The 23,677-nt window shown below is 41.9% G+C and overlaps 2 protein-coding genes and 1 pseudogene across 2 annotated transcripts; all 3 read right to left on the bottom strand.

The window, feature by feature from the left end:
• Positions 1–1,065: 1,065 nt before the first annotated feature.
• Positions 1,066–2,196, bottom strand: LOC149452529 (olfactory receptor 5P81-like). Its single transcript, XM_089689188.1, has one exon. It carries the CDS (start codon positions 2,154–2,156, stop codon positions 1,215–1,217), a length of 942 nt encoding a protein of 313 aa, XP_089545314.1. The 5' UTR covers positions 2,157–2,196; the 3' UTR covers positions 1,066–1,214.
• An 8,204-nt stretch (positions 2,197–10,400) lies between these two features.
• LOC149452528 (U2 spliceosomal RNA) lies at positions 10,401–10,516 on the bottom strand (annotated as a pseudogene).
• Positions 10,517–15,499: 4,983 nt separating this feature from the next.
• On the bottom strand, positions 15,500–16,590 carry LOC149452527 (olfactory receptor 5P81-like). The gene has a single exon (XM_089689187.1). The coding sequence runs from the start codon at positions 16,588–16,590 to the stop codon at positions 15,649–15,651; it is 942 nt and encodes a 313-aa protein (XP_089545313.1). The 3' UTR covers positions 15,500–15,648.
• Between the last annotated feature and the right edge of the window lie 7,087 nt (positions 16,591–23,677).

The raw sequence follows: 23,677 nt of genomic DNA, 5'->3' as shown, positions 1-23,677 counted from the left end.
GTCTTTCATAGTTGAGGTCTACCTATGATGCCAATTACAGGCCTCTCTCATCTTTGTAAGTGGGAGAACTTGCACAATTGGTGGCTGACTAAATACTTTTTTGCCCCACTGTAGATGGTACATCCACTGGTATTCAGAAGAGAAACTGTTCACTAAGTTTGCATATCTACAGAGGGACTTTGTTCCATTCTTGTATAGTCTGCTACACAGTTCCACTTTAAGAAAGCTGTCCTCAATTGTGAATAATTTGCTTAAGATTATCCATATCCCTTCCCCGTCCCAGTTCCAAAGCAAAATAAAACCACAAAAAAAGACAACCCCTAGACTGATCATTGGAGTAACGAGCAAAAGTTGTGTGCACCTGGCTATAGGAAAAGTGGTGTGCTTGGCTGCGGGAGAAGATCTAGGGGAAGCCTAGGCAAGATACAAGAGGCTCCTACGGGGGTAACACTACACACATCATATCTTTCTTGGAGCCATAATGGGGTTTACTAAAGTCTAAAACTTTGGAGACCATGGTGTTTATTCACTCAAGGAAAACAAGCCATTTTTAGTTTGTAAGGGAAGTTGTGTGGTGCAAGGCTCTTGCACATGATTGGATGATGGAAGCCAGCAGAGTGTCATCCCATTCTCTAAAATCCCTCCCTTGGACAGTTTCAACTCCCTTGAGCAGTTGATTTCCCTTTTGTAAATTAACCACAAAATCTCTCCTCCCCCAGGTAAAGCTATTCAGTGTTTTAGTACCTACAAGAAAGAACGTAAGATGCAGGAAGTATATTGAAAGTAAGACATAGACCTTCAAGTCAAAACAATGTACCTAGAGATGTCTGTTCATGGACCACAGGCTAGGATGGGAATATTGAAAGAGTTTGGAACAGAGGGAATAGAAGGAAAGTTGCGCTGAAAATTATATTTGGTTAATTCTATAATTATAACAAAAATATCTACTAATTGAAAACACACATCTAGTCTTTGCAATACATGTACAGTATAAAATGATTTATTCAAACATAACTATAGATCTGACTCCTCAGTAGACTTGGCAGCCAGTTATAGTTGGCCTGTAGTATGGACCTCCAAAACATTTCCAAGTCAAAGCATGAATATGTGTCAGGCAGTCTTTATTACCCACATGTGGTCTACCATCATTCCAGAAGGGTGACCTTATAGTATTTCTATTTCTGTGTCTGTTCCTTAAATATACAATTGCTTTATTACATAAAAAAAGTCCTAAAAGTAGAAATCATTTTTTGCAGAGCTCTCTTGATCTCATGGTTTCTCAGGCTATATATGATTGGATTCATCAATGGAGACACCACCATGTACAGGAGAGACCTATATTTGTTCATGCTGGTTGAACTGTCATCAGATGGTGCCACATAAACAATGATCAATGTTCCATAATAAGCACAAACCATGGCCAAATGTGAACTACAAGTGGAGAAGGCTTTCCTTCGCCCAGAAGTTGACGATATCTTCAGAATAGTGACTGAAATACAAATGTAAGTTATAATAATAAAAGCAAATGGTAAAAATATTGTAACAATGGAAACAAAAAAGTCTTGGAGCATCAAAGCAGAAATGTCGGATGTGGACAATTCAACCAGTGGTCCAAAATCACAGAAATAGTGATCTATAGAATTTAAACCACAGTAATTGAATTGAAATACCACAACTATTTCACTTGACACTAAAATAATAACCAAGAAACAAAAGCCGATGATCAACTGGGAAAAAACATGAGAGTTCATAATGGATGAATAGCGTAAGGGATTGCAGATAGCCAAATACCGATCGTAGGACATGACAGCAATAAGAAAACTTTGTGAACAGCTGCAAGTAGCAATAAAATAAAGTTGAGTAATGCAACCAGCCAGTGATACTCTTCCTTCATCTTTAATAATGACCTCCAGAGTCATCGGGACCACACACGTGGTCAGTAGGACATCAGATGTAGCCAAGTGCTTGAGAAGGAAGAACATCGGAATTTTTAGGTGGTCAACAGTTGCCACTAATGTTATTATTAATAAATTCCCACTTAGTATCATTATGTATGCCAGAAGAAACACCATAAACAGCAGAATCCTAAATTTATAAAGACCTCGAAATCCAAGTAGTTTAATTTGTGTGACCTGAGTCTGGTTGATCTCACACATTCTTTAATTTGAAGAATATTTAAAGACACCAACAATATTTTCTTTTTTTGTTTTTTAAAAGTCCCAAAATAGAATATTACTACAGTATTTTCACGTTTCTAAATGCACACTCTCCTATTATTTGGCAAAGTATTAAAAGATAAAGGTAATGGGTTTTCCCCCTGAAAAATAGGTAATAAAAGATTTTTAGGATAATTTGACTTAAAACAAAACACAGAATAATTAAGCCTCTTGACCTTACTTAATAAAAAAAAAAAATAAATAAAAAAATAAATAATTATAGTTTTAAACTAATAAAATACTGACTTTGAAAATAACAAAAAAAGTTTTAAATTTAAACCAGAGGAAAAAAATAAACATGACATTTTTTTTACTGTTGATAACACTGGTAAACATATCTGATATAAATGTTTTTCAATGTGTGACATAATGTTAGACCAGACTTCAGGTGTTATACACATGGGTATGGCTTAAAGATAAAAGTAATACCCAACTATTGTAGTGGTAGAGTAGTGAGGGGTGAAACACCCGTCAGATCTTTGCCCACACTGGGACGGTCACCCTTTCTATTTGTCCTGGTGAGTAAAATTGATGGAAAAATTCAAAATGTTGAGTTGCCACCAGAACAGGAATAGAGGAGAAATCATCCACTGGGGGACACTTGTTCAGGTGACAACTAAGAGAAGTTTTCCTTAATATATAGATATTTTCTCTAACGTACTGTTGTGTCTATAAGAAAGGAATTAAAATTTCTTGAATGGGAGACAGCATAAAAATCTGACCGTGGTTTTACCATTCTGTACTCTATTGAAAATGGAAAAATGGCTTTTGATATACTTCAGTCTTGTCTGGATAGAAAAATTCAATTCCAGAGAGCAGAGAGTCTTGGGACAAGCCTTGGCTGTAAGATTATAAGGCAGGATAGGAGTAAGGTGTTTTCAGAGCAGATATTGTGCTGGAAGTATTATGTGGAATAACTAAGTTTTTGGGAGGCTTTGTAGGCTAGATGCTTATCATAGTCACACTAAAGCTGGCCATAGACAATGTTATTTTCTGTCCTGCAGGAAAGAAGATAGCTCAATTCTCCCATCAACACAGTCAATGCTAATGGGGGAATGCCTCCCGTGGAGTTATTGTGTTCTCCAAGAAGGGGAGGGTGGGGAGCCATTCCTGCCATGAGAACACAGTGTTTATCCCCAGTAGTTATAGTCACTGGAAATATATAACAATGAAAAGTTTGCACCGCAGGCAAAAACAAAATAAACCAAAGATAAGGAAACACAGAGCTTCCTGAAGATGTTCAGTTACAGACTAAACTAGTTGAGGCAGTGTTCCCCGGCCAGCTGATACATCACATTCCATCCCTGGAGCCCAAGCCAGCTTCTGGTCATGGGACATCTTAACCATAAGCGCTGTATGTACCTAGTGCTGGTCCTTAGGCACATATACATGTGAGTGCAGTGTAATTGTTAGGTTTTATATGTTTTAATAAAGTCAGCTGCTTTGTGCAATAAACCTAATCCCTGATACGGCTTTTTTGAGTGGCGGTGTATTGCATTGGAAAGAATCGCATCCTGGTACATGTGAATGGTCAAGTTGGTGACAAGACATGCAGTGGGTCCAACCAAAAAAAGCACAGTAAGACCTATCTAATTGTCAGGAATGGACTTGCCAATAGTGGTGGGACTTACCTGCCTTGTGGGCTGCAGTACCAGGGCTGGCCAGCGGGTGCTCTCAACAACCAAAGGTTCACTTCGGCAATTAGCCATCACTTGGGGCTTATTGCAGGTGTATTTAAGGGATGGCCAGACCTGCAGTCTGTGCCTTGGTGTGTGTTTTTCCATGGGCCCCTGTACCTTGTAACCTGCATTCCTTTTCCTGTTCCTGTTTCTGCCTGACTTGTTGCCGACCCTGCCTGATCCTGACCTCTGCTGACTTCTCCTGTTTTATCCTTGGCTTGTGACCCTGACCATTCTCTCCACCTGCTCCTCCTGTACCTACCTGCCCGATAGTTATCGACCCGGCCTGCCTGACTACGTTGTGCTCTATATGTGTATGTACCTGGGTATCTATACCAGTTTAGGTTTGGGTTTGTTTCACCTTGTTGTATGTATTTGTGTTAGCTTGGGGTTTGGTGCACTGTGTTTGTTTGTATTGTTAGTCTTAATAAATTGTCTTATTTCTACCATATCTGGAGCCTGTGTTTCCCTGTGTCAGTCCACACACTTCTGGTCACACCTGCATCCCTGACACTAGTAATAGAAGGTCCATCCATTGTGATCAGTGCAAACATATGTGAGGTCACCTGGAGCACCTGAAAGTGATCACCAGTTTATCTGTTACTAATGGCACCAGCACCTGCTCACCTGTCTTTTGGTTTTAAGCAACTGTTATTTGAATAGGACTTATCGATACATCGGACATTAGTTGTATTTTCTGGTGCTGTTTATTTATTTATTTATTGCACTTTTACATGTGGAAACTCTATAGTAACCTTGATTCACATTATTGGCATATGCTCATTCATAGGAGTCATTGGTAATAATCTTATGAAAAATTCAACAGGCTGGTTGTACCCAGGTTGTAGATTGAATTGGGTACAATCAGCCTGCCCATAGATGGTTCAAATCTCGGCAGGTCCCTGCTGGACCAGCTAAGATCAAAATCATCTATGGCCAGCTTAAACCACTAGTAATCAAATTATTCTGCTAGTGCTCTGTAGTTTATATTCAGATCCCTAGATTTTTTTTAGAATTCTTGAGTTACATAACAAATACAATTCTAGAGGAGGAATAGATGAGAAGTTGAGTCCCTTAGCAATACCAAAAACTTTACTTACGGTACAATATGTTTCTCCTAAAACAGATGAGGATGACAGTAAACATTTTTCAGTCCTAGTTGCATTAATCTGCAATCTGTGCCATCAAACTATAGAATTGCCTGATCTTTACCCTTATTTATAGTGATAGACGTGACAGGGGAAATAATACTCTCCATATCCCTTGAGTATACAAATGAAGGAAATACATGCCTGTTCTTACTTATAATTAACATTTGTTCCCTGTAAACTGTTTTATCAAGCAGATCATTATTTTGTGAGTTTAATGAAAAGTATTTTCATCCAAGATCCTGTCAGTAACAGCCCATTCTGTTACAGGCCAATCTCAGAATTAGCTGCAACATTGTCAGTAAGCCAACTGGCCAGGAATTGTCCTTGACAATAGGATGTCACCTACAGAAAAGCAGGAAAGAAAGTCTCAGGCAGAGTTTGAGTTTGCACATTGTCTTCATTTAGTTAATGCATTGTCTTTACTGTAGTTATTCTTTGAGTTCTCCCAATTAGATTCAAAGCTGCTGGTAAGGTTGAATCAGATTAGTGGCTAAGAGTTAGTAACAGGGGCGGACTGACCATTTGGAAACTTGGGTACTGCCCAAGGGCCTGGGGTCAGTAAGGGGCCCCATGAGATGCCCCTGGTACCCTTTTCATAGGCTTTTTTGAGTTTGGGCAAGGACACAGGGGCCCCATGATTCCCTATTGCCCGGAGGCCCCATGAGTTGTCAGTCCACCCCTGGTTAGTAAGTACAGTTTTTTAGTAAGAGTGCGTTGATACATCAAGTATAAGTGGTAGGAGCTAGTTGAGACCAACTCCGTAGATTAAAAATGATGCATGTTTCCAAATGCACAGAATATAACAAGCTATTACTATTCACATCTATGGTAAAAAACACCATAGATTGTTTATCTAGGAAATGTTGCCTAGTGCAGGGATGAACAACACTGGAGATCTACCTGAACAACATGGAGGTGATCAAAGATCACCAGGGTACAATTCTATTTTTTTGTTAAGGAGATATACTAACATAATCTCAAAGTAAGGAATGTTTGAAGAAAACTTAGAAAGTTATAATAATAAAAGCGTCACTGTAAAAATATAGATGTGTCCTACATGTTTAGCTTCAGTGAGAAACTTGACTTTATTTCATTTACAATAATGCTAGATTTGGCTTGGATCTGAACTGGCTAGCTTGGCAGATTTCTGACCTGGCTGGCTGGGCTAAGTTCTGGGTTTTCTGGTTGGCTGTTCTGAGTTCTGCCCTGGCGCACTGGTTTGAGTTCTGTCCTGGTTGGCTGCACTATGTTTGCGTTTTGTCCTAGTTGACTGGTTTGAATCTCAGCTTGGCTAGCTGGCTGGGATGTGTCCTGGCCTGGCTGGCTGCACTGCAATCTGGTCTGGTTGGCTGGGCTGAGTTCTGACCAGACTGGCTAGCTAGCTGGGCTGTATTTTCACTGGGCTGTCTTGATGAAGTTCTGGCCTGGCTGGCTAAGCTGCATTGTTATTATTATTACTCAGGATTTATATAGGGGCAACAGTTTGAGCAGTGCTTTATGACATGACTGGACTGAGTTCTGGCCTGGCTGGCTGTCTGTTTTGTGTTCTGGTCTGGCTCACTGGTTTAAGTTCTGTCCTGGCTCACTGATTTCAGTTTTGGCCTGTCTGGTTAGGCTGAGTTCTGGCTTGGCTGGCTGTTTTGTGTTCTGATTTGGCTGATTGGTTTGAGTTACGGCCTTGTTAACTGGTTTCAATTTTGGTTTGACTGGCTAGACTGAGTTCTGTCTTGTCTCGCTGGGCTGGATTCTGGTCTGGCTGACTGACTGGACTGAGTTCTGGCTTGGCTGTCTGGTTGGCTGTTTTTGGTTCTGGTCTGGCCTGGCTCACTGGTTTGAGTTCTGTATTGGTTGGCTGGACTGTGTTCTAGCCTGGCTGATTGGTTTGAGTTGTGGCTTGGTTAACTGGTTTCAGTTTTGGCCTGGCTAGCTGAGTTGCTTTCTGGCTCGGCTGGCTGGGCTGAATTCTAGCTATACTAACTGGTTGGACTGAAATCTGACTTGTCTAGCTGGGCTATGTTCTGGCTGGACTGAATTCTGGCCTGGCTGGCTGAGCTGAGTTCTGGTCTCACAGGCTGGGCAGAATTCTGTCCTGTATGGCTGGCTGTTTTGAGTTCTGGCCTGGCTCACTGGTTTGAGGTCTGACCTGGTTGGCTGGGATGTGTTCTCGCTTGGCTAATTGGTTTGAGTTCTGGTATAGTTAACTGGTTTTAATTTTGGCTTGGTTGGATGGGATGAGGCCTGGCCTGGCTGGAGGGGCTGAGTTCTGGCCAGCCAAGCCTGCCAATTGACTTCTGTACAACCAACCAGTTATAACTGGAAGCATTGATCAGTGTATTCTGATGTCTTGGAAGTCTCCCCACTCTCAGGGGATCAGCAGGAGTGATTCCCCAATCCACCTTGAATGTGTGGATGGGGGAATCAGGTCGTTCTTTTCATTTATCTTCTGGATGAACAAAAAAAAAGGACTGTACGGACTGCCTTAGTCAGTGATGTCCCCGGCTGGTTTATTTCCAATACGATTCATCTCTTCTTTGCTTGTTATGGAACAATCTTTATAATGCATTATCTATAATATAATATATAGAGTCAGAGGTTAATCGACAGCCCCTTGATGGCATCCCTTGTGATAAAACATGTCAGCCAGGAGTAGCCTCTGATGTCATTCAGCCCACTCAGAGAAGCAACAGCACCATTGAATTTGTTGGATACTTTTTCTTTCTTTGTGAATACCTCTTTTTTTTTTTTTTTATAAAATAGTGGTTTTATACAGTACTTTTACTAGAGAGCCTCTTTTTCTTTCTAACTGTTGCTGGGCAAATTCTCACATATTTGCTGAGATTGATGTGAATTTTCAAGGAAAACTAGCCCACACCTCTGTAGTTGATTTCTGGTTTCTAGCCTATTGAATACACTGAAGACCTCATATTTACAGGGGTCAGACACATCTGGCAAGAACCTGGTGCATGTATAGATGGCAGTGTACTGGAGTGAGCACAAGTGTGGAAGATATTGTGGCACAATTTTCACCTACAATTTTCAAAGCTATTTCACAGAACTAATGAACATTTTTGGTGGTTTAATCTTGATGGAATATTTGTTTGTTGATCTGTTCATTTGAGTCACAGGTCAACAGGAATGATTCTGTTTATGGATTTAAAATGATAGCAGAATACTATAATTAAAGGAATTTGTCTAAGGTGTTGTGTTTACTCACTTTAACCTCTTTATAGTAAGGAGTGTCAGGAATTGGATCACCTGTTGGTGGCACTGTGGTTCCCAGTACTGAACAGAGTAGTCTTGGTGTCCACAAGTGGGTGTCTCCCACTAGCCAGCAGATCCCGTCAATTAGTACCCTCCTTATTCTGGTTGCTGAGAGGGTATTTAGCCCCTTTTCTGGCTCCCCATAGCATATCTGCATATTACACTGTGTGCCAATCTTCCTGACACTGTTCCTGTACCAGACAAATGCCTCAAATGCCTGAACTTTTGCGTGATCAGCCCCCTGTTCAGCAGGAGGCAGAAATCACACTAGCCAGCAGATCCCGTCAATTAGTACCCTTCTTATTCTGGTTGTTGAGAGGGTATTTAGCCCCTTTTCTAGCTCTTCATGGCATATCTGCATATTACACGGTGTGCCAATCTTTCTGACACTGTTTCTGTACCAGACAAATGCCTCAAATGCCTGAACTTTTGCGTGATCAGCCCCCTGTTCACCAGGAAGGAAGAAATCACATGTAGAAGAAGCATTTTTCCTGCTTCTACATAGGACAGCTTCTCATTGTCACTTGTTTGCTAAGGAAGCAGCAGATGTAGACAGTTTTCGAAATTGGAGGTTAATAATGGCAGCTTTTGAATTCTCATAACACAGCTTTTCTCCGCAGGCAGGTAAGGTGAAGGCAGAAAAAAAGTGTTATGGTTAGCAAGCAGGGGCGGACTGACAACTCATGGGGCCCCTGTGCAATAGGGGATCATGGGGCCCCTGTGTTTTCGCCCACACCCAAAAAAGCCTATGAAAAAGCCAATGAAAGATACTAGGGGCATCTCATGGGGCCCCCTACTGACCCGGGCCCTCGGGCAGTGCCCGAGTGCACGAATGGTCAGTCCGCCCCTGTTAGCAAGTATTTAGCAGACTTCATTTATACAACTTGGCTTGGAGATGGGGGATCGCTATATAGTCAAATGTTTATTATGTTGTCCAATTAAGTGTGTCGCTAAACTTTAATGGCAGACTAAAGGATTTACCTAAAGTATCTGCAGACCTGAAAGGCTTAAAGGCCAAATACAGAAGAGAGCCCAACAGGCAGTGCCTTATCATTGTCAGCTTGCAACAAGAAGTGCAGTTACCGACAGGATCTCCAGCTAAGAATTGTTTTTGCAAAAGAGTCACAAATTTTGATTTAGAAAACTGTATAAAGTGAGCCATTATGTCTTGTTTTCTTTGGTTAGGACAAATTGCATTGGCGGACAGTGGTTTTGGGAGTACACCTAATAGAGGTTCTTTGATGTATTTAATTTTTTTTTTTTAAGTCCGCAAACGTGCAAACCAGAACGAAAAACCCGTAAGTGATAAGTGATCACAAAAAAAGTGCAAGTGCGAACACCACACGAAAAAGTGCACTTAGGGGTGTGCTTTTGCCCTTCCCCCGAAGGGGATGGACCACTACCCTGATTCCCCGGGGCACGAAGCTCCTGACAGGGACAAGGTTCCCATTTGGTCCTCCTGGCCAAAAGGCCTGGTGGACCACCGTTCCTTGTGTCCAGCCGAAGCCGGACACCCAGTACTTGGTCAGGAGGCTCTCCCGAAGAGAAAACTCCCTAGGGATCAGGGGAGGAAGGAACCAAAAGGCCACACATCCTCCCCCTAGACTTCAGGGAAGGCCCGAGGACCCACACCCTCCATCCTGTGAAAAACACACACAAAAGCAAGAAAAAGTGACAAAGAGTGAATAAATTGAATAAATAGAAAATAAAAAAGTGGTACCGTGCCAAATTGTGCACAGACCAGGCCCTGAGGCCTGTAGCAAAAATTGCCCTGGTCCTAGCCAAAAGGCCTGGTCCTGAGGGCGCTGTGCAAAAAGAGTGTAAAAACAGTGACCTTGTGCCATCTTCACACAGTGGGGTCCCACACCCAGGTGTTACTAGTGGCACCCCTGAGGGTGTCTACTCAGGGGGCACTGAGTTTGCGGACTTTCTGCCTTCCCAGCCCCTGGCCAGACAAGGTAGATCCGTCCAAATCAGGAGGCACTGGGTCCTTCCGGTCTCCTTGGGGGAATTACTCCCAGGACCCCAGCTACGTGTGGGCATCCCGGTTTCTGTCCCCCCGGTACTAGCCTTCCAGGCCCCCATCATAACAGTGAGGGTACTATACAACAGACATCCCCGCAAAGCTAGAATGGCCGGGAGCACCCCCACTGGACACTGATAAGAACAGATACTACACTTGATCTTAGCCAAAAGGCAGAGAAGCGATGATGTATTTAATTGTTAGGGCAGATGGTGGTAACAGGGTCTCTTTAACTCTTTCCCACCCAGCCCCAGCCCCAACCTGAGACCCAGCAATCTTTTAACAGGGTCTATACTTGCACTCTTAATACAGAAACCTCGGCTACCAAACCAAAGTGATGGGGACAGGTTAAAAGTTAAAAAAGAGTAAGGAGTATTATGTGATGCAAAAGCCTCATAAAGTACTGGCTGGGCCAAGTCCCCCATCATTTGTGCTTCACATCTTAACTCTCCCAGGCACTGCAGATCACAAAAGCAGCATTGCTAATCCAGGAAACAGTGGGCAGGATTAGGTGTGGCCAGGTGCTGATTAACAAGCTACAGGCTTGTGAAGCATTAGTGACAGTGCTGATAGCCATGGCCCCAGCAACATCTTCTTATCTGACTATAGTGCAATCATGCATAGCCTACACAAATGTGGCAACTGTGCTCTGAACATAGTTGCAGTGCAGCATCATTCCCACACCATCGTAGGAAGCTATATACTTAGGGCCCATGTACACTGAAGCTGATAAACTCACTTTTGGAGCTGTTCAGCATTTTTTTTCAGCAGCCCCTGAACTCTCCCTAATGTGTTCCTGTGTGTCCATGTACAAATCGTTGTTTACAGTTGTTTACAGGCAGTTGAGTTTACAGTCATTTTTTTTAACACAACAAACTTGCGTTCAGACGTCGATTTTATCAGCGTTTCAAATGCGAAACGCTTGTAAATGCTAGTAAACGCGGCAAATCGCGATTATAAGCGTTTGAATTTTTTTTTTACTCTTTTAGTTCCCGATGCTGTCCAGAACCTTTTTTATCATGAAAAAATGCATGCAAAGCATTTTCAATGTGCTCAGATGGACAAAACACTGAACACAGGATGTTCCTACCAAGCTTGTCACACATTGTAATGACCAATTCACACCTCAGACCTCTCCCACCCTTGGAAACACAAGATATGTTAATGAGCATTCACACCTCAAATTTATCATGAAGACCCCCTGCCAGGTGGCCTTAATGACTCCCTCCACCAGACACCTTTCCCATCCTTGGAAACAAAAGAAATGTTAATGAGCAACTCACACCTAGCTAATGTCAACACATAATGCCATCTCTGCATCTACTCTCTGTATTTCTCTGAAACAGTCTGAAATAGTTAATAATTTACCACTTTTAAGTGCATTCTGGGCATTTGGGAGCTTCTCCTGTGCTTATCTTTAAAAAATGCTTCTAAACTCAAACGCACATAAACGCATTATGCAAACGTGGCTAAACAGACTTTTTTTACCTATGTTTTCCAGCAGTCAGTTTCCATTGTTCAGAACTGTCCCATGTACATGGGGCCTTATAATTAATTGTTTTGACACATTTCTTTTGAATGGGGAGGTCATAGTTCTATTTTAAGTGCATATGATGCAAGAAACGCATGTAAGGCAGCCCATACATTATACACTTTTTTTCTTTCAACCAACATGTTGATGTGCATGAGGAAATTCCTCCTGCTGTGGAATTGTATTCTGACACCGGGGTGACTTACCCACCATCGGGAATACAATGATCAATATTGCTGACTATAGGTACTGATCATTTGGGAAATACCCAGCAGGCTGGTTGTACGTAAGTCAATTGATAGATCTACTTGTGTACAACCAGCCTGCCCATACATGGATCAAAATTCAGCCAGTCCCTGCTGAACCAGATGCATTTTGATTTATCTATTGCAATATATGTTCTGATCTAAGAACATCAATGGCAGTAGATGTTCTTAGATGTTCTAAATTCTTAAATAATTTATCAGTGATATATGTAGGTAGGTAGGTAGGTTTCTAGGGTGTATTTTGTCTAGTTTTGTATAGTGTGGTCACAAGCTTAACAGGAGACTGATAGGAAAAACATAGCAGCTTTTCTGCTTAACATAAAGCTACAATTGCAAAATGAGAGATCCTGTGTGGCTCACAGTGATTCTGCTGCTGTGATTGGCTCCTCTGTATCCAGGTGACCTTGAAAGATTCTTGGTGAACAGGAATGACCAATGCAGATCAGCAGCATGAAAATGGATGCAGTTCCAGCCAATTACAGGGAGAGGTGGCCCTGAGAATGCTGGGTGCTAGTATTTATATTCAGTGAGCATATGTCATCTGGGTTCCTCTTCCTTAGAAAAGGGAGTTACAGCCAGGGGAGGCAGCTATCTCCATGTCTCATGCTGCCAGGAGACCTCAGGTGGGCTCAGGAGGGCCAGAATGCTTAAACCCAGGGTGTTTCTGAGAGCTGACTGAGGGTGATGTCTACAGATCCTGTCTGACATTACGAAGGAAGTTAACCTGCAGCAAGGACCTTGTGAGTACGGACTGTTCTATATGGTGCTGGGACTTCTGCTGTTTATCCCCCCTTAATACCCATATAGTCAGCTGAGGGGTGTAAGCTACAGTGGGGCAAAAAAGTATTTAGTTAGCCACCAATTGTGCAAGTTCTCCCACTTAAAAAGATGAGAGAGGCCTGTAATTGGCATCATAGGTAGACCTCAACTTTGAGAGACAAAATGAGAAAAACAAATCCAGACAATCACATTGGCTGATGTTGAAAGAATTTATTTGCAAAATATGGTGGAAAATAAGTATTTGGTCAATATCAAAGTTCATCTCAATACTTTGTTATATATCCTTTGTTGGCAATGACAGAGGTCAAATGTTTCCTGTAAGTCTTCACAAGGTTGGCACACACTGTTGCTGGTATGTTGGCCCATTCCTCCTCCATGCAGATCTCCTCTAGAGCAGTGATGTTTTGGGGCTGTCGCTGGGCAACACGGACTTTCAACTCCCTCCAAAGGTTTTCTATGGGGTTGAGATCTGGAGACTGGCTAGGCCACTCCAGGACCTTGAAATGCTTCTTACGAAGCCACTCTTTCGTTGACCGGGCGGTATGTTTGGGATCATTGTCATGTTGGAAGACCCAGCCACGTTTCATCTTCAATGCCCTTGCTGATGGAAGGAGGTTTGCACTCAAAATCTCACGATACATGGCCCATTCATTCTGTCCTGTACCCCTTTTTCCTGGTCCCTTTGCGGAGAAACAGCCCCAAAGCATGATGTTGCCACCCCATGCTTCACAGTAGGTATGGTGTTCTTTGGATGCAACTCAGCATTCTCTCTCCTCCAAACATGACGAGTTGTGTTTCTACCAAACAGTTCTATTTTGGTTTAATCTGACCATATGACATTCTCCCAATCCTCTTCTGGATCATCCAAATGCTCTCTAGCAAACTTCAGACGGGCCCGGACATGTACTGGCTTAAGCAGGGGGACACGTCTGGCACTGAGTCCCTGGCGGCGTAGTGTGTTACTGGTGGTAGCCTTTGTTACGTTGGTCCCAGCTCTCTGCAGGTCATTCACTAGGTCCCCCCGTGTGGTCCTGGGATTTTTGCTCACCATTCTTGTGATCATTTTGACCCCACAGGGTGAGATCTTGCGTGGAGCCCCAGATCGAGGGAGATTATCAGTGGTCTTGTATGTCTTCCATTTTCTAATTATTGCTCCCACAGTTGATTTGTTCACACCAAGCTGCTTGCCTATTGCAGATTCAGTCTTCCCAGCCTTGTGCAGGTCTACAATTTTGTTTCTGGTGTCCTTCGACAGCTCTTTGGTCTTCACCATAGTGGAGTTTGGAGTGTGACTGTTTGAGGTTGTGGACAGGTGTCTTTTATACTGATAACAAGTTCAAACAGGTGCCATTGATACAGGTAATGAGTGCAGAACAGAGGAGCCTCTCAAAGAAGAAGGTACAGGTCTGTGAGAGCCAGAAATCTTGCTTGTTTGTAGGTGACCAAATACTTATTTTCCACCATAATTTGCAAATAAATTCTTTCCAAATCAGTCAATGTGATTGTCTGGATTTTTTTTCTCATTTTGTCTTTCATAGTTGAGGTCTACCTATGATGCCAATTACAGGCCTCTCTCATCTTTGTAAGTGGGAGAACTTGCACAATTGGTGGCTGACTAAATACTTTTTTGCCCCACTGTAGATGGTACATCCACTGGTATTCAGAAGAGAAACTGTTCACTAAGTTTGCATATCTACAGAGGGACTTTGTTCCATTCTTGTATAGTCTGCTACACAGTTCCACTTTAAGAAAGCTGTCCTCAATTGTGAATAATTTGCTTAAGATTATCCATATCCCTTCCCCGTCCCAGTTCCAAAGCAAAATAAAACCACAAAAAAAGACAACCCCTAGACTGATCATTGGAGTAACGAGCAAAAGTTGTGTGCACCTGGCTATAGGAAAAGTGGTGTGCTTGGCTGCGGGAGAAGATCTAGGGGAAGCCTAGGCAAGATACAAGAGGCTCCTACGGGGGTAACACTACACACATCATATCTTTCTTGGAGCCATAATGGGGTTTACTAAAGTCTAAAACTTTGGAGACCATGGTGTTTATTCACTCAAGGAAAACAAGCCATTTTTAGTTTGTAAGGGAAGTTGTGTGGTGCAAGGCTCTTGCACATGATTGGATGATGGAAGCCAGCAGAGTGTCATCCCATTCTCTAAAATCCCTCCCTTGGACAGTTTCAACTCCCTTGAGCAGTTGATTTCCCTTTTGTAAATTAACCACAAAATCTCTCCTCCCCCAGGTAAAGCTATTCAGTGTTTTAGTACCTACAAGAAAGAACGTAAGATGCAGGAAGTATATTGAAAGTAAGACATAGACCTTCAAGTCAAAACAATGTACCTAGAGATGTCTGTTCATGGACCACAGGCTAGGATGGGAATATTGAAAGAGTTTGGAACAGAGGGAATAGAAGGAAAGTTGCGCTGAAAATTATATTTGGTTAATTCTATAATTATAACAAAAATATCTACTAATTGAAAACACACATCTAGTCTTTGCAATACATGTACAGTATAAAATGATTTATTCAAACATAACTATAGATCTGACTCCTCAGTAGACTTGGCAGCCAGTTATAGTTGGCCTGTAGTATGGACCTCCAAAACATTTCCAAGTCAAAGCATGAATATGTGTCAGGCAGTCTTTATTACCCACATGTGGTCTACCATCATTCCAGAAGGGTGACCTTATAGTATTTCTATTTCTGTGTCTGTTCCTTAAATATACAATTGCTTTATTACATAAAAAAAGTCCTAAAAGTAGAAATCATTTTTTGCAGAGCTCTCTTGATCTCATGGTTTCTCAGGCTATATATGATTGGATTCATCAATGGAGACACCACCATGTACAGGAGAGACCTATATTTGTTCATGCTGGTTGAACTGTCATCAGATGGTGCCACATAAACAATGATCAATGTTCCATAATAAGCACAAACCATGGCCAAATGTGAACTACAAGTGGAGAAGGCTTTCCTTCGCCCAGAAGTTGACGATATCTTCAGAATAGTGACTGAAATACAAATGTAAGTTATAATAATAAAAGCAAATGGTAAAAATATTGTAACAATGGAAACAAAAAAGTCTTGGAGCATCAAAGCAGAAATGTCGGATGTGGACAATTCAACCAGTGGTCCAAAATCACAGAAATAGTGATCTATAGAATTTAAACCACAGTAATTGAATTGAAATACCACAACTATTTCACTTGACACTAAAATAATAACCAAGAAACAAAAGCCGATGATCAACTGGGAAAAAACATGAGAGTTCATAATGGATGAATAGCGTAAGGGATTGCAGATAGCCAAATACCGATCGTAGGACATGACAGCAATAAGAAAACTTTGTGAACAGCTGCAAGTAGCAATAAAATAAAGTTGAGTAATGCAACCAGCCAGTGATACTCTTCCTTCATCTTTAATAATGACCTCCAGAGTCATCGGGACCACACACGTGGTCAGTAGGACATCAGATGTAGCCAAGTGCTTGAGAAGGAAGAACATCGGAATTTTTAGGTGGTCAACAGTTGCCACTAATGTTATTATTAATAAATTCCCACTTAGTATCATTATGTATGCCAGAAGAAACACCATAAACAGCAGAATCCTAAATTTATAAAGACCTCGAAATCCAAGTAGTTTAATTTGTGTGACCTGAGTCTGGTTGATCTCACACATTCTTTAATTTGAAGAATATTTAAAGACACCAACAATATTTTCTTTTTTTGTTTTTTAAAAGTCCCAAAATAGAATATTACTACAGTATTTTCACGTTTCTAAATGCACACTCTCCTATTATTTGGCAAAGTATTAAAAGATAAAGGTAATGGGTTTTCCCCCTGAAAAATAGGTAATAAAAGATTTTTAGGATAATTTGACTTAAAACAAAACACAGAATAATTAAGCCTCTTGACCTTACTTAATAAAAAAAAAAAATAAATAAAAAAATAAATAATTATAGTTTTAAACTAATAAAATACTGACTTTGAAAATAACAAAAAAAGTTTTAAATTTAAACCAGAGGAAAAAAATAAACATGACATTTTTTTTACTGTTGATAACACTGGTAAACATATCTGATATAAATGTTTTTCAATGTGTGACATAATGTTAGACCAGACTTCAGGTGTTATACACATGGGTATGGCTTAAAGATAAAAGTAATACCCAACTATTGTAGTGGTAGAGTAGTGAGGGGTGAAACACCCGTCAGATCTTTGCCCACACTGGGACGGTCACCCTTTCTATTTGTCCTGGTGAGTAAAATTGATGGAAAAATTCAAAATGTTGAGTTGCCACCAGAACAGGAATAGAGGAGAAATCATCCACTGGGGGACACTTGTTCAGGTGACAACTAAGAGAAGTTTTCCTTAATATATAGATATTTTCTCTAACGTACTGTTGTGTCTATAAGAAAGGAATTAAAATTTCTTGAATGGGAGACAGCATAAAAATCTGACCGTGGTTTTACCATTCTGTACTCTATTGAAAATGGAAAAATGGCTTTTGATATACTTCAGTCTTGTCTGGATAGAAAAATTCAATTCCAGAGAGCAGAGAGTCTTGGGACAAGCCTTGGCTGTAAGATTATAAGGCAGGATAGGAGTAAGGTGTTTTCAGAGCAGATATTGTGCTGGAAGTATTATGTGGAATAACTAAGTTTTTGGGAGGCTTTGTAGGCTAGATGCTTATCATAGTCACACTAAAGATGGCCATAGACAATGTTATTTTCTGTCCTGCAGGAAAGAAGATAGCTCAATTCTCCCATCAACACAGTCAATGCTAATGGGGGAATGCCTCCCGTGGAGTTATTGTGTTCTCCAAGAAGGGGAGGGTGGGGAGCCATTCCTGCCATGAGAACACAGTGTTTATCCCCAGTAGTTATAGTCACTGGAAATATATAACAATGAAAAGTTTGCACCGCAGGCAAAAACAAAATAAACCAAAGATAAGGAAACACAGAGCTTCCTGAAGATGTTCAGTTACAGACTAAACTAGTTGAGGCAGTGTTCCCCGGCCAGCTGATACATCACATTCCATCCCTGGAGCCCAAGCCAGCTTCTGGTCATGGGACATCTTAACCATAAGCGCTGTATGTACCTAGTGCTGGTCCTTAGGCACATATACATGTGAGTGCAGTGTAATTGTTAGGTTTTATATGTTTTAATAAAGTCAGCTGCTTTGTGCAATAAACCTAATCCCTGATACGGCTTTTTTGAGTGGCGGTGTATTGCATTGGAAAGAATCGCATCCTGGTACATGTGAATGGTCAAGTTGGTGACAAGACATGCAGTGGGTCCAACCAAAAAAAGCACAGTAAGACCTATCTAATTGTCAGGAATGGACTTGCCAATAGTGGTGGGACTTACCTGCCTTGTGGGCTGCAGTACCAGGGCTGGCCAGCGGGTGCTCTCAACAACCAAAGGTTCACTTCGGCAATTAGCCATCACTTGGGGCTTATTGCAGGTGTATTTAAGGGATGGCCAGACCTGCAGTCTGTGCCTTGGTGTGTGTTTTTCCATGGGCCCCTGTACCTTGTAACCTGCATTCCTTTTCCTGTTCCTGTTTCTGCCTGACTTGTTGCCGACCCTGCCTGATCCTGACCTCTGCTGACTTCTCCTGTTTTATCCTTGGCTTGTGACCCTGACCATTCTCTCCACCTGCTCCTCCTGTACCTACCTGCCCGATAGTTATCGACCCGGCCTGCCTGACTACGTTGTGCTCTATATGTGTATGTACCTGGGTATCTATACCAGTTTAGGTTTGGGTTTGTTTCACCTTGTTGTATGTATTTGTGTTAGCTTGGGGTTTGGTGCACTGTGTTTGTTTGTATTGTTAGTCTTAATAAATTGTCTTATTTCTACCATATCTGGAGCCTGTGTTTCCCTGTGTCAGTCCACACACTTCTGGTCACACCCGCATCCCTGACACTAGTAATAGAAGGTCCATCCATTGTGATCAGTGCAAACATATGTGAGGTCACCTGGAGCACCTGAAAGTGATCACCAGTTTATCTGTTACTAATGGCACCAGCACCTGCTCACCTGTCTTTTGGTTTTAAGCAACTGTTATTGGAATGGGACTTATCGATACATCGGACATTAGTTGTATTTTCTGGTGCTGTTTATTTATTTATTTATTGCACTTTTACATGTGGAAACTCTATAGTAACCTTGATTCACATTATTGGCATATGCTCATTCATAGGAGTCATTGGTAATAATCTTATGAAAAATTCAACAGGCTGGTTGTACCCAGGTTGTAGATTGAATTGGGTACAATCAGCCTGCCCATAGATGGTTCAAATCTCGGCAGGTCCCTGCTGGACCAGCTAAGATCAAAATCATCTATGGCCAGCTTAAACCACTAGTAATCAAATTATTCTGCTAGTGCTCTGTAGTTTATATTCAGATCCCTAGATTTTTTTTAGAATTCTTGAGTTACATAACAAATACAATTCTAGAGGAGGAATAGATGAGAAGTTGAGTCCCTTAGCAATACCAAAAACTTTACTTACGGTACAATATGTTTCTCCTAAAACAGATGAGGATGGCAGTAAACATTTTTCAGTCCTAGTTGCATTAATCTGCAATCTGTGCCATCAAACTATAGAATTGCCTGATCTTTACCCTTATTTATAGTGATAGAAGTGACAGGGGAAATAATACTCTCCATATCCCTTGAGTATACAAATGAAGGAAATACATGCCTGTTCTTACTTATAATTAACATTTGTTCCCTGTAAACTGTTTTATCAAGCAGATCATTATTTTGTGAGTTTAATGAAAAGTATTTTCATCCAAGATCCTGTCAGTAACAGCCCATTCTGTTACAGGCCAATCTCAGAATTAGCTGCAACATTGTCAGTAAGCCAACTGGCCAGGAATTGTCCTTGACAATAGGATGTCACCTACAGAAAAGCAGGAAAGAAAGTCTCAGGCAGAGTTTGAGTTTGCACATTGTCTTCATTTAGTTAATGCATTGTCTTTACTGTAGTTATTCTTTGAGTTCTCCCAATTAGATTCAAAGCTGCTGGTAAGGTTGAATCAGATTAGTGGCTAAGAGTTAGTAACAGGGGCGGACTGACCATTTGGAAACTTGGGTACTGCCCAAGGGCCTGGGGTCAGTAAGGGGCCCCATGAGATGCCCCTGGTACCCTTTTCATAGGCTTTTTTGAGTTTGGGCAAGGACACAGGGGCCCCATGATTCCCTATTGCCCGGAGGCCCCATGAGTTGTCAGTCCACCCCTGGTTAGTAAGTACAGTTTTTTAGTAAGAGTGCGTTGATACATCAAGTATAAGTGGTAGGAGCTAGTTGAGACCAACTCCGTAGATTAAAAATGATGCATGTTTCCAAATGCACAGAATATAACAAGCTATTACTATTCACATCTATGGTAAAAAACACCATAGATTGTTTATCTAGGAAATGTTGCCTAGTGCAGGGATGAACAACACTGGAGATCTACCTGAACAACATGGAGGTGATCAAAGATCACCAGGGTACAATTCTATTTTTTTGTTAAGGAGATATACTAACATAATCTCAAAGTAAGGAATGTTTGAAGAAAACTTAGAAAGTTATAATAATAAAAGCGTCACTGTAAAAATATAGATGTGTCCTACATGTTTAGCTTCAGTGAGAAACTTGACTTTATTTCATTTACAATAATGCTAGATTTGGCTTGGATCTGAACTGGCTAGCTTGGCAGATTTCTGACCTGGCTGGCTGGGCTAAGTTCTGGGTTTTCTGGTTGGCTGTTCTGAGTTCTGCCCTGGCGCACTGGTTTGAGTTCTGTCCTGGTTGGCTGCACTATGTTTGCGTTTTGTCCTAGTTGACTGGTTTGAATCTCAGCTTGGCTAGCTGGCTGGGATGTGTCCTGGCCTGGCTGGCTGCACTGCAATCTGGTCTGGTTGGCTGGGCTGAGTTCTGACCAGACTGGCTAGCTAGCTAGGCTGTATTTTCACTGGGCTGTCTTGATGAAGTTCTGGCCTGGCTGGCTAAGCTGCATTGTTATTATTATTACTCAGGATTTATATAGGGGCAACAGTTTGAGCAGTGCTTTATGACATGACTGGACTGAGTTCTGGCCTGGCTGGCTGTCTGTTTTGTGTTCTGGTCTGGCTCACTGGTTTAAGTTCTGTCCTGGCTCACTGATTTCAGTTTTGGCCTGTCTGGTTAGGCTGAGTTCTGGCTTGGCTGGCTGTTTTGTGTTCTGATTTGGCTGATTGGTTTGAGTTACGGCCTTGTTAACTGGTTTCAATTTTGGTTTGACTGGCTAGACTGAGTTCTGTCTTGTCTCGCTGGGCTGAATTCTGGTCTGGCTGACTGACTGGACTGAGTTCTGGCTTGGCTGTCTGGTTGGCTGTTTTTGGTTCTGGTCTGGCCTGGCTCACTGGTTTGAGTTCTGTATTGGTTGGCTGGACTGTGTTCTAGCCTGGCTGATTGGTTTGAGTTGTGGCTTGGTTAACTGGTTTCAGTTTTGGCCTGGCTAGCTGAGTTGCTTTCTGGCTCGGCTGGCTGGGCTGAATTCTAGCTATACTAACTGGTTGGACTGAAATCTGACTTGTCTAGCTGGGCTATGTTCTGGCTGGACTGAATTCTGGCCTGGCTGGCTGAGCTGAGTTCTGGTCTCACAGGCTGGGCAGAATTCTGTCCTGTATGGCTGGCTGTTTTGAGTTCTGGCCTGGCTCACTGGTTTGAGGTCTGACCTGGTTGGCTGGGATGTGTTCTCGCTTGGCTAATTGGTTTGAGTTCTGGTATAGTTAACTGGTTTTAATTTTGGCTTGGTTGGATGGGATGAGGCCTGGCCTGGCTGGAGGGGCTGAGTTCTGGCCAGCCAAGCCTGCCAATTGACTTCTGTACAACCAACCAGTTATAACTGGAAGCATTGATCAGTGTATTCTGATGTCTTGGAAGTCTCCCCACTCTCAGGGGATCAGCAGGAGTGATTCCCCAATCCACCTTGAATGTGTGGATGGGGGAATCAGGTCGTTCTTTTCATTTATCTTCTGGATGAACAAAAAAAAAGGACTGTACGGACTGCCTTAGTCAGTGATGTCCCCGGCTGGTTTATTTCCAATACGATTCATCTCTTCTTTGCTTGTTATGGAACAATCTTTATAATGCATTATCTATAATATAATATATAGAGTCAGAGGTTAATCGACAGCCCCTTGATGGCATCCCTTGTGATAAAACATGTCAGCCAGGAGTAGCCTCTGATGTCATTCAGCCCACTCAGAGAAGCAACAGCACCATTGAATTTGTTGGATACTTTTTCTTTCTTTGTGAATACCTCTTTTTTTTTTTTTTTATAAAATAGTGGTTTTATACAGTACTTTTACTAGAGAGCCTCTTTTTCTTTCTAACTGTTGCTGGGCAAATTCTCACATATTTGCTGAGATTGATGTGAATTTTCAAGGAAAACTAGCCCACACCTCTGTAGTTGATTTCTGGTTTCTAGCCTATTGAATACACTGAAGACCTCATATTTACAGGGGTCAGACACATCTGGCAAGAACCTGGTGCATGTATAGATGGCAGTGTACTGGAGTGAGCACAAGTGTGGAAGATATTGTGGCACAATTTTCACCTACAATTTTCAAAGCTATTTCACAGAACTAATGAACATTTTTGGTGGTTTAATCTTGATGGAATATTTGTTTGTTGATCTGTTCATTTGAGTCACAGGTCAACAGGAATGATTCTGTTTATGGATTTAAAATGATAGCAGAATACTATAATTAAAGGAATTTGTCTAAGGTGTTGTGTTTACTCACTTTAACCTCTTTATAGTAAGGAGTGTCAGGAATTGGATCACCTGTTGGTGGCACTGTGGTTCCCAGTACTGAACAGAGTAGTCTTGGTGTCCACAAGTGGGTGTCTCCCACTAGCCAGCAGATCCCGTCAATTAGTACCCTCCTTATTCTGGTTGCTGAGAGGGTATTTAGCCCCTTTTCTGGCTCCCCATAGCATATCTGCATATTACACTGTGTGCCAATCTTCCTGACACTGTTCCTGTACCAGACAAATGCCTCAAATGCCTGAACTTTTGCGTGATCAGCCCCCTGTTCAGCAGGAGGCAGAAATCACACTAGCCAGCAGATCCCGTCAATTAGTACCCTTCTTATTCTGGTTGTTGAGAGGGTATTTAGCCCCTTTTCTAGCTCTTCATGGCATATCTGCATATTACACGGTGTGCCAATCTTTCTGACACTGTTTCTGTACCAGACAAATGCCTCAAATGCCTGAACTTTTGCGTGATCAGCCCCCTGTTCACCAGGAAGGAAGAAATCACATGTAGAAGAAGCATTTTTCCTGCTTCTACATAGGACAGCTTCTCATTGTCACTTGTTTGCTAAGGAAGCAGCAGATGTAGACAGTTTTCGAAATTGGAGGTTAATAATGGCAGCTTTTGAATTCTCATAACACAGCTTTTCTCCGCAGGCAGGTAAGGTGAAGGCAGAAAAAAAGTGTTATGGTTAGCAAGCAGGGGCGGACTGACAACTCATGGGGCCCCTGTGCAATAGGGGATCATGGGGCCCCTGTGTTTTCGCCCACACCCAAAAAAGCCTATGAAAAAGCCAATGAAAGATACTAGGGGCATCTCATGGGGCCCCCTACTGACCCGGGCCCTCGGGCAGTGCCCGAGTGCACGAATGGTCAGTCCGCCCCTGTTAGCAAGTATTTAGCAGACTTCATTTATACAACTTGGCTTGGAGATGGGGGATCGCTATATAGTCAAATGTTTATTATGTTGTCC

The sequence above is a fragment of the Staurois parvus genome, unplaced genomic scaffold (genome assembly GCF_062004578.1).
Source record: "Staurois parvus isolate SC_StPar_1 unplaced genomic scaffold, SC_StPar_1.0 ptg000470l, whole genome shotgun sequence".
Classification (NCBI taxonomy): Eukaryota; Metazoa; Chordata; class Amphibia; order Anura; family Ranidae; genus Staurois; species Staurois parvus.
The sequence above is the reverse complement of the archived record's forward strand: the minus strand, read 5'-3'. Positions and strand labels throughout refer to the sequence as shown.